Source organism: Coturnix japonica, chromosome Z (genome assembly GCF_054131305.1).
Source record: "Coturnix japonica strain WE chromosome Z, WE-NBRP24, whole genome shotgun sequence".
In the NCBI taxonomy this organism is placed as follows: domain Eukaryota; kingdom Metazoa; phylum Chordata; class Aves; order Galliformes; family Phasianidae; genus Coturnix; species Coturnix japonica.
This window is the reverse complement of record NC_140702.1, coordinates 71,430,293-71,442,390: the sequence shown is the minus strand read 5'-3', so window position 1 is coordinate 71,442,390 and position 12,098 is coordinate 71,430,293. Positions and strand designations below refer to the sequence as shown.

The 12,098-nt window shown below is 34.0% G+C and overlaps 1 protein-coding gene across 6 annotated transcripts in view; it reads left to right on the top strand.

Annotated features, from left to right (window-relative positions):
* The window catches only part of RIT2 (Ras like without CAAX 2), a 222,351-nt gene that overhangs the window by 37,427 nt on the left and 172,826 nt on the right, over window positions 1-12,098 (top strand). For 4 of the 6 annotated variants that reach the window (XM_032441362.2, XM_085528751.1, XM_085528752.1 and 1 more), the window contains one exon: window positions 5,857-5,913. The exons of the other annotated variants lie outside the window; for them this stretch is intronic. In XM_032441362.2, the coding sequence (XP_032297253.1) occupies window positions 5,857-5,913 (57 nt within the window). The remainder of the gene's footprint in view (window positions 1-5,856; window positions 5,914-12,098) is intronic. 6 annotated transcript variants of the gene reach the window in all.

The window sequence follows — 12,098 nt, the reverse complement described above, 5'->3', positions numbered from 1 at the left end:
TGAAAGTCAGAGCTTCAAGATGTAGCTTGAAGACAGACTTCTAGGAGAAACAGGAAAGCTTTGTAGAGGATGGAAATACATAGGTTGCCTCCTATTATTTTCAATGTTAACTACAACAGATACCAAGAGCACAATAGATCTATTTGATAGAGGACATTCTAAGGTGCAAACCAATATTTTTCAACATCAGAATTAGTGATATGTTTTTGTCAACAGTGAACAAGAGCCTGCATTTTGCACTTATAAAAATTTGCACCAGCAGATCTTTCACCATCACCACTTCTGAAATGCAGTACCCACCATATCACTGTGCTCACATTCACTGGACGGTCACCATAAATGTTCACCAAGCTACAGGGAATGTCAATGGTTGCCATTTTTTCCTCGTGGAATAATTCAGTAACGCACCTTAGCTTCACATATACATTCTTGTTGCATGTTATTCACTGAAAGGAGAGAAAGACCACAACACGATTTTGTCAGATTGTCCTTCTGCTGCCATTCAGCCTCTACTGCCATATTATCCACTTCTGCCTCTGACATCATGGGCTAACATACATAATAAAATAAAAGATGTTACTTTCAGAACAGCCCTCATGTTTTTTCAGGAGAAAATGCAGTCTTTTAACTTAGACCCATTCAAAATAGAAATCTCTACCTTTAGTAGTACAGTGAACTAAATAAAGAATCCTGTTTCTTTCCTAGCTTTTCTGGGAAATAGATTTTCTAATTTAAAGTGTAATGTATATTTGTTGTTGCTTGTTTTTTTTTTTTTTTTTTTTTTTTTTAAATTTACTTTAATTGAAACACTCATATTTAATTCAGAAATCTTTTGGTTTTACGGGTCTGATATTTAGCTACTTAATATTTGCTTTGGAATCCAATTTTATAAGTTGAACCTATCACTTTAGCAACTATGGAAAAAGTATTGCTACATCACTTAACCTGTTTGTGAAGTAGAATGTTGTAGGACAGCCTTCTGTACCTTTCTTGTATGCCAGAATGAATCTGACACAGAGAAACAAAATTTATTCTGCCCTCATTTCACAGTGAACACTCAATAAATAATACATTATAATACCTAAAAAATTAATAATTGCAGCTCACAGTCTTTGCAGCATTCTTTAGTAAAAGCATGCAGTAAATCTCAAATACTATTTCTTACAAAATATAACAGAGTAGAAATGGTTATAATGGGTCAGAACAAAGTTACCATTAAACCTGTGTGCTCTTGGTGAATTCAGTCTACAGAAGTTTTTAAGGGAAGAATAAATAAATAAAATAAATTATATCAAAACATCTTGTGAAATCTCACATTCTCTAGCACTTTGAGGTAAAATGCATCTCCATCTTGGAGTTAAGATCTCTGAGTTTATTAGAATAAATTATAAATTAGATGCACCCATTATTTTAAATCCTGCAATATACTTTATTTTTACCATATAATAAGACATTCGTATTTAGCTATACCCAATACTTAAAAGTATTTTATCAATGGATATTTAATTGAAAATTTAATCCTTTCTTCTCTTTGTAGTTTGAGAAGATAATCATTATCTACTCTGTTTCCAGTAAACAAATTTCACTAATGTCTGTAACAGCCTGCATTAGACTTCTCTCTTTTTTCATTTATCTTTTTTGACTCAAATAGATAAACACAATTACCACTCATCTACCTTCTGATAGATGTAATGTTTAATCACTGTGGATATTATGTGTTCACATCCAACACAACATATGTCTTATCAGTGGAAAATGGTTTGTCCTAATGATTCTGAGAAGAGTCAGGTTATTCAAATACCCTTCCACATAGTACATGTTATGGCATCCATATATTTACGTTAGATACATATCATCATAAAGTACTGCTAGTTTGGATGATCTTCACTAGCATTAAACTACCTCTCTCATTTTTGATGTTTTAGTTCTTTGGCAATTTTTTTCACATTGATTAAGCACTTGTAGATAACAGTATTTCATTAATCTGAATTATTCTGTTTTCATTCGAGTGACTGCAATTGACATTTATTCAAAACTGTACTATGATCTAAATTAAATAGCCACAAATAAAATAAATATATTTTAAAAACAAAGGAGAATAATGTGTATCAAATTTACACAATTCTTTGTGGCCTGGAACTCTGTCATATGATAATTATTTCCACTATTTCATAGAATCGTACCACAGAATCACAGACTGACTTGTGCTGGAAGGATCCTTTTCCCTGCTGCAGGCAGGGTTATTACTCACTAGATCGGGCTGCCCTAGTCCTCATCCAAACTGGTGTTATTTCATCATATTTCTCTGGAAAGGGAAGAAAAATAAGACACAGTGCAGTACCTCAGAAGTGCAGCACATTCTGTTCAAAGCAGCAAAGAATGAAAATGGGTTGTTTCTGAATGCATAAATTCTGTATGAAGCTATGACGTTCTCTCTTCCTCTCTTTGCAAGTGTATAGTAAACATATGCTAATTTAAATTGTCCTTGATTACAAAGCAATGTTTTCTATATGGAAGCTTCCCCTTAAGAGGAAGAGACTTTTTACAAAACGTCTGTGTTCAAGAGTCCGGTGACAGGACAAAGGTTAATGGGTACAAACAGCTCAGGCAGGTTTGGCTTTAAGCCAGTTTAATTCTACAGTCTCCAGTTTATTTCCATGGTTTCTCTCTTGCGCTGACCTAGACCCACTTTTTAACTCTGGAGAAACATTCTAACAGCATATGATCACCATTCAGAACTAATATTCTCATGACTAGCAGACAAGATTGTGCAGTATATAGTAAGCCTCAACACCAGACTTGATGCTCTAAGACTTCCTTGTCTACCACTCTCATGGAATAAAAGGTTAGTTTTTAGAAATCAAAGCATGCCTGAGTTCCTTCTGTCTGAGAAGACAAGAGGGTATCGATCCCCTTGTAGAAAGTGATAAAACACTCAAGAAACTGAAGAGGTTATGTACCATGCTGAATAGGAGGATATCTGGGAGGGAAAACAAACAAATGAACAAACAAACAAACCTCTTGACAAAGGGTTGCTTTTGCAGTATTTTTGGAGCAAGGTGCATGGAAAAGGGAGCTTATACTCAGCATCTCCTTTTCCAACTGACACAGACATTTATGACAAATTGTGCCATAAATTTATTTTCAGTTCTGCCAGCAAAGCACTGTGTACAACCTAGGTAGCTGCACAAGGTTTAATGATGTCAATGAACAGAGTTCTGAGGGAGAAATTTTACAAATCCCAGTGGTTAAATTTTTGCTTACTTCAGAATTGATTTTAATCCTCTTAGATCCTATGGATTTGATGAGTATGTAATGAATGTATTGATTCAGGTCTGCCTCAGGAGAGAGGAAAAATGTTTATTCTGAGTTCTGGGTGTCCTCTGAGAATCCCATTTTCATTTGTTAACAAGAGATTTTGGGATGCAGGCATATCTCAAAGAAGAAGCAGATTGAGATCAGATAAACAGTAGTTTGCTTTAAAAAAAAAACAAAAAACAAAAAACAACTTAGTAAGGAAAAGGCAGCAGGTAGTGAAACAAATTTTATTTTATCTTGATGTAGGCCGTCAGAAGACACGAAGTGTGTATATGAAACCTGCATGAACAGCATTTTTGATAGTGCTCCTGCATTTTGGAATAAACTAAGCAGATCACATTAGGTATGAATTTGGTCCTCAGAAACCACTAACAGTTCTAAGATATATGAATAAAATATGTCATGATTAAAAAACTAATGTTCTGGAAATTAAAGAGTCCAAACACATGTAGTACTTAGAAGAGACTTATCTGACAAATAAATATAACAATGTCACTGCATGTAGATTCATTTTCTTATAATGTATAAACTGAATGAGGTTTTTTATACACTGTTGTACTCTCTGAATTATTATGAATTTATAATGCTTTTTTTTTTTTTAAACATTTATATCAGTCCAATTTATAGATGCAAAAATCTTTTAACATGATAATAAATGTTAATACTTCTTGTTGGTGACACTTTGTAAAACTATCTCCTTTACCCCATGATCCTTTATAACTATATTAAGCATTAAACAAACCTAATGCTGTTTTAAAAATGAGTCTATTTATACACAGAATAAACAAAATATACACATATTTTGAAGTCTTGGAACAAAACATTAGTTGTTTTTCTGTTGGCTGTTTCTCAGTGGTTGGCTATGGAATTTGAAACATATTTTTTCTTATTCCAAAGGGAAGTCAGATTTCATTAGAAAATTTTTGCAGTTATAAAACTGAGATAAATGTTTGACACACCAGAAGTCTATGTTGCCATTCAACAAGATCTGAACAGGCCGGAGAGTTGGGTCAAGAAGAACTTTATAAGGTTCAACTAGACAAGTGCAGTGTCCTACACCTGGGGACAAATAACTGCATGTATCAGTACAGTTCAGGGGTTGGTCAGCTGAGAAGGAGCTCCACAGAGAAGGACCTGGGTGCTCACCTAGTGGACAACAGATTGTGCACGAGCCAACAGTGTGCTCTGTGGGCAGGAAAGCAAATTGCACACTGGGGTACATTAATAAGATTGTGGTCAGTAGGTTAAGGGAGGTGATACTTCCCTTCTACTCTATCATGGTGAGGCCATATCTGGTGTAGTGTGTTGAGTTCTTGGCTCCCCAGTTCCAGAATGACAGGGAACTTCTAAAGAGAGTCCAGTGGACGGAAATAAGATCATCAGGGGCCTGGAACATCTACTTTGTGTGGAACGATTGAGATTAGATTTTCAGCCTGGAGAAGGAAAGCCAGAGAGGGAATCTTAACAGTGTCTATACATATCTAAAGGATGGGAGTCAAATGAATGGGACTGGGCCTTTTGGTGTTGCCCACTGATAGGACAAGTATTAATGGGCACAAATTGGAACATACAACGTTCCAGATAAACACAAGAACTATTTAGGGTGACAGAGTGCTGGAACAAGGTGCCCAGAGAGATGATGGACTTTTCTTGGAAGATACTCAAAAGCAGCCTGAATGCTTTCTTTGGTGACCTACTTTAAGGAACTTGCTTCAGAAGGGGTGTTGGACTTGATATTTGCCAGGGATCCCTTCCAACTGCTATTTCAACTTCCAACTGTTTCTGTATTAGATTGTTTAACAGTAACACTTAATTTCATACATTTAATTAAAATTTATGTGAATTTTTGGGTCTTTTTACTAGAAATTTGTTAGGAAAATAAATGAAACAATTTATTTTTTAAATTCAGATCAAACTATCTCTTTTTTTTTTCCTTTATTTATGTATTTATGCATTGTTTTGGCAGCCACAATGGTGACTGACTTGTTGTCAGCAGAGTGATCAGTGTTCCATAATCATCATAAAAAAAAACTTGGTGGCTTCATATATTAAAACAAAGACACAAACAAACAAACAAAGAAAAAATGAAAAACTATATACTTATTTATTCCTTTATAAAGCTAAATCACAATTGTAACTGATTATTTAAAGTGCCATCTATAGCACCTGATGTAGCTGAACTACGACAGAAGTAGAAATGTATTGCAGAAATAGTGATCATCATAGTGAATTTCCTCTATGAACAAGATTGAGTTAATAATGTTCATCAGATTTTTAAAAAGATGTAAAATTTTAATACACTTTTAAAAAGAAGAAATTCAGTGAAATAAGCTTTTTTTTAAATTTATTTTTTCTTAATCCATATGTATCTGTGCCTAGTTAATAACAGAAATGCATTTTGTCTCTGTAGACATGAGACAAACTTTTGATTTACTTTCTAAACTGATACTTGAATAAGTGAATCACTTATTGTTTTCCCAGATGTCATTTGATACTGATACTGTCAATCTCTTTCTGATAACACTTTCTTGTCTCCAGCAATGACAATGCAGTTCATAAGCCATCGGTTCCCTGACTATCATGATCCAACTATTGGTAAGTAAAGATTTTTCTCTTCTTCATCACTTTCTATCTCTCCACCTACTTGAGAAGCTAATCCTAAATTGTACCTATAGAGAAACAATATTTGTAAACTTTAAAGTTATTTTTTAATGAAAACTACATAATGTTGAAATTATTTCTTCCTGAAATATTTATGTGATTTCATGCTGACAAAACTGAAAACAATCTTTCCATGTATGGTATCTAAATAAGGTCAAAAATCCAGTCTGAAGTGTGTTTTAAAATTTGTTATTGTTTCTATTATTTTAGTGCCATTCTCTATTAATTGATATTATTTAGGAACACAGAATATTGCATTTGATATACTAGAGTCACTATCTGAGATCCCATATTCTACTAACTCTGTTGGCTTTACTGACATTATAACTTCAGGTAATGATAAATATTCACATGTATCTGCAACATACTGAAAGTCATCATCTTTAGCTGTTAACAGTTACCCGATGGCTAGATTACAATGGGACAACTGACTGAAATAAAATCTGGGATAAATTTCGATTGACTGAAATAATTTTTTCAACTTCAGTGACTTCACAACAGCTGTAGTAAAAATAGGGGAAAGTGGCAGAATCTGGTCCTGATATGTGAGAGACAGAAAAACCACTAGTACTTACAGAAATTAGTTCTAAAGCAAAAACCCAACACCTTAAATTAAAACATGGCTGTTTTGTATTGTTTTTTTTTTTTTGTTGTTGTTGTTGTTGTTGTTTTGTGGTGTTGTTGTTTTCTGTTATCTTTGAGATTTAAAAAATTTTTAAACTTAGAAATAACCTTCATAAAATTATTACACGGCTATAAGAAGCAGCTAATTACATAATATCTCTTAATCTATTATTTGTTTAGTATTCTACATTCCTTGGATAATACCTCCTCCTAAACTTCTCATAAAATATTTCAATTAAGGATAAAATGTATAAGGTCTCCACTACAAAATTTATTAGTAATCATTTAAATATTCTAAATAAATAAATAAATAAGACTAGATCTATCAACTCTAAAGAAAGCAGAGAGAGAGAAAAATAATAATATCTAACTGGAAAAGAGTAATATTTACTAAATCCATTAAGTTATGCACAGACACCCAACTTTAATGATACACCTGCCATCTTTATTTCTCTATATATTGCATCTTGGTATAATCTTTACTTATTGGTCTCTAGACAATATCAAAGTATGAATAATAGATAATCATAAAGAGAAGGAAAACATAAGATGCATTCTAAGTACATGCTGCAGGAATACCTAAAGGACATATTCAAGATGAATGTCTCCTTGAATAGGGTACAGTTTCTTCTCTGTAAAACCAGCAATCTAAGTAGGCAAAGAGAATACAATTTAGAGAACAAAGAAGCAAAATACTGAATATAAACTCAAGAAGCTGACCAGGCGCAGACCTCGTATATAACTTTTGAGATTTATCTGTTCAGCATTTTTTGTCAGAGAAAACAATTAGGACATTCTGAGAAAGATTTAGTTTTTATTCATGGTCTAAAACATATGATAAACAACAGAGTGCATTCTTAGAGTAAGTATAGATATTTCTTGTTAGGTAAGTTTATCATATAGCCCCTCAAAATTGTAAGTAAATACAAAGAAACTCCCAAATAGGTGGAATTATTTGTTCTTACCTGTAATAACAAATAAAGGTATTTAGAAATCTCTCTCTATATATAACAGGTATTAAATGAATGTTAATTCCAACAAAACAACAAAACAAGAAATCCAGCATAACATTTAGCCATACCTGCAACTGATGATCTCTCTGTAAATAAACACATTGCCTTTCTTCTATGCCATACATTTTAGGCCATTTTTTATTCCTTAGCAATTTCTGTGCTATTATGGAACTCACGTTCCCAACTGATCTTTTTCAAATGTACTGACTTGTGAATTCACTGTATTTTGAAAATAATATGTGTAATTGGGAATTAGAAGGAATAACAGTTTATGTTTGTGTCACTGTCTTTGAAATCTGAGAATTCTAACTTTCAGTTTTATAGGGTAGACTGTATTGGCCACAAGGGACTACTAAATCATTATAAACATTGTCCATTTTAAAATTTCAGCTTAACACGAGTTGAAATTAACTATAAGTAATCCCAAAGACACCTGGAGTGTGTTGAGGATAAAATCCTGAACGATATATTAGACAAACCATACAGAGAGTATTTCTGGATCTAGTGCACACCAATACAGAGCCACTAATTAAAGAGGTTAAGATTAGAGTCACCTTGAACTGTAGTGAACACATTCTTGTAGAGTCTGTGATCTTGAGGAAGATGTGCCTGGCAAAAACCAGTCAGAACTCTGAATTTCAGGACAGTGATCTTTGTGTTCTTGAAAGAATTACTGGATGAGATCCTCTGAGAAACTGTCCTTAAAGACAAAGGAGTTGAATTAGTGGAGCAGAGCTGGCAGTGCTATAAGGATGCCTTTCTGAGAGTGCAAGAGCCCTTTGTCCCCCAGCACAGAAAAACAAGGAGAGGAGGAAGGAAACTGGAATTACTGGGCAAGGATCTCCTGTTCAAACAGGGAGGTAAGAAGTACATGTACAGGCAATGGAAGCAAGGCTGTGTTACCTGGGAAGAATGAATGGATGTAATTCAGATATACAGAGAAGGAATAAGGAGAGCCAAGGCATAGATGGAACTTAACTTGGCAAGGGATGTGAAAAATAACAAGATGGAATTCTACAGACTTTGATCAGAAGAGACAGGCCAAAAAGACTGTCCACCTGCTGATAAATGAGAATGGAAAACTAGATACAACAGACATGGAGAAAGTGGAGGTTCTCAACAAGATCTTTGTCTTGGTCTTCACTGGCAGCCAGTCTTCTTGTGTCTCACATTCTCAAACCTCCCAGCCCTGAACCTGTAGGTAGGGCTGTGAGAGCAAAATACATAGGAGGAGAACAAGTCCAAGGGACTGACTCATGCAGCTGAATGTGTACAGGTCTATGGGGCCTAATGATGTCCATCCCAAGGTCCTGAAGGAGCTGGCGTTCAGTCAGGAGAAAAGAAAGCTCCAGGAATGCTTCACTGTGGCCTTCCAATAATCAAAGAGAGCTTATAAACAGGAATGTTATAAATGTTTCTCTTAGGTAAAGAGCAATAGAACACAGGGGGGAACTTTTAAACTTAAAAGAGAGGGGTTTAGGTTACACATCATGGTGACTTTTTTCTCTGTGATAGTGGTGAAATGCTGGAACAGGCTGCCCAGAGAAGGGAATCCCAGAAGGAGGGATGTCCCATGCCTTCAGGTGTTCAAGTCCAGGTTGAATGGGACCCTATGTAACCTAACCTAGTGCTTAATTTAGTGACTGAAAACCCTGCCCAGAGCAGGGGTTTTGGAACTAGATGTTGTTTAAGGTCCTTCCACTCCAAACCACTGAATCCATAATTCTGTTAACATGATATATAACACAGTTTCACCTCTCTCTCCTTTCTGTTGATTCTAAGGGAATATATTTACATCAGTGCAAAGAAGATAGGGGACAATTAACTCTACTCAAAGTACATAAGCATAGGATAAATATAATCTGATATTCTAGGTAAGAACAAAACTACATCAGATCCACAAAAACGTCTTCTATTTATTAGGAACAAAACGGCAAAAGCAAATAAACTGTAATAGTTTTTGCTAAGTCCTAAGAAATGTGTTGGTCTTTGCTATGTTTTGTTTTGGTTTTGTTTGTTTGTTTGTTTTAATAGAGAAAACATATTTTATGTCTTGACCTACAACTGATTTCATACAATTGACCCATGGTCAATTGACTTATATTTTATGATTTTAAGAAGATCTTCTTTTTGTCCTTATATTATTTTTATTTTACATTTCATCTGTAAATTCATATGGCACTAAGCTTTAAGAAGAGTGTAAATAAAAATAGATCAGATGTCTCTTTAGCCTTCTCTTCTCCTTAGCCTTCTCTTCTCTAGGCTGAACAACTCCAGTTCTCTCAAGTCTGTCCTCTTAGGGGAACTGTTCCATCCCTTGGATGCACTCAAACTTTTCTATGCCAAACATTTATGCATATTTCAAATACACTGATTTCAAAAATTAAAATAGAAATATATAGAAGAATACAGATGCATTTAAATGTTCTTCTTTCACTTATGTTTATCATATATAGTTGTAGTTATATTTTTAAATAATTTACTTGTTACTACAGAAAAATCAAGATTGTTTTAAGTTCAAGACTATTTTGAGGGCAAGCATGTTTTTATTTAAGAGATAAAGCTGTTTTTATGTTTGTTTGTTTTTCTCAAATGACTGTATTAGTTTGGAAATTTAAGATGATGAGAAATTCAGACTTCAGACACCAAAAGATACAAATAAATTCACTTACACACAATTATACAAATCAGACTGTCAATATTTGTTTAAAATTCATACTGAACATTGATTGAAAACAAGTAATAACTGAAGTGTTATTTTTAATGCTTTCACTTTGAATATAATTCTATTTCAAATAAATAGGAATAATGATGCTACTTTAGGCTTGGCACAAGCATTGCAATTCTGAATTTTGAGACAGAAATGTTATTTTTCTAAGCAAGTGGAGATGGGAAAGAATAAATTCATTATTAGATACACAACATTTGGGCAAAATTTCAAAGGATAGCACTTTATGAAAATGAAATGATTTCAGCATGCATTTAATATTTAATTGTAGTCAACACTGGGAACAATTTCCAAAAGGCAATGGATGTGATCATTTTCTGGAACAAATGGATTGGAGCAATTTGCACTCTGTACGGTCTTTGGCAATATCACAGTGAGTTAATGCAAATAGAGTGGCAGGAAAGGAAGCATGACATAGTGTAGCACACTGGACAGCTTCCAGGATGCTCATTAGCCATGTGACTAATCTTAAAATGAATACATAATGCAAAAGAGATGCAAAAGCATCTTCCTGTTTTGGTGAGATATCACCGCATGAGATTATGTCAAATGAGCAGTTGAGGGCATTAAAGCTGTGTCAGTGCCACTCATTAATTGAAATGGGTGTGGGATGGGAGGCACTTTAATGCACATGAATTTCCATGAGGTTTTCTAACGAAGAAATGCATTCACCAATGCATTACACATAACACATTTAAACTCATCTTTAATGTGATGATGGAAATGTGATGATGAAAATGTGTGGGTGAATATCAGAGAAAAAGAAAAATAAATAAATAAATAAAAAGTGACTGAAAAACTTAATATGTAGCACAGCAAAAATCCCCCCAAAACTGTATATATATATATATATATAATGGAACACATCTGTTATCAAGGTGTAGTAATAGTAAAAGTATAAAATAAGGGAAGAAGTCCTATTACAAGGAAAAAGCAGTTGCAATTCAAATTTATTTTTACAGTACTTATCAGGTTTCTAAATAATTTCTACTGTTATCTTAAACAAGTATATATTTACACTCCTATCCTAAATTATTTCTCATTCTCATTTTGTTGTATAAGGTAAAATATTTGGATCAGATTGAGCAAGCAGCAGTTAGATTTGAGCTCTGAAATCATTTTTTCTGTTGCAAAATTCATAAATCAAGTGCTAAATATTCACTGTGGTCTTTCATTCATTATTTATCATAGATTTATTATCCATATCTGAGACAGGAAAAACAACTCATGTAAAATGACCTAGAATTAGTACAGTTTGTCTCTATGTTCTTCTCTGAGGTTATTCAGAGTGATTGTGTAGACTTATCTAAGTTACCTATGTTTGTGTTCTGTATTCATCACCATTTAAAATGATAAATAGAAGCCTCTAATGAATACTGTTGTGTGCATTTGAACTGTATTCCTAAGCATGAGTTATGCTATTCATTCTTATTTTTTTATTTGTTGGTTATATAGAATCATATATCCCTGAGAGTTGAAAATAATCTTTAGTGGTCATTTAGTTCAACTCCCCTGCAGTGAACATGAACATGCACAGCTAGATCAGGTTGCCCAGGGCCTGATCCAACCTTGGAATGGTTCCATCCGCAGCTTGGAAGTCTTCAAGGACAGGGCAACCACCACATCTCTGGGCAACCTGTTTCAGTGCCTCACCACCCTCACTGTAAAAAACGTATTCTTTATGTCCAACCAAAATCTACCCTGTTTGAGCTTGAAACCATTTTCCCTTGTTTTATCACCACAGACCCTGCTAA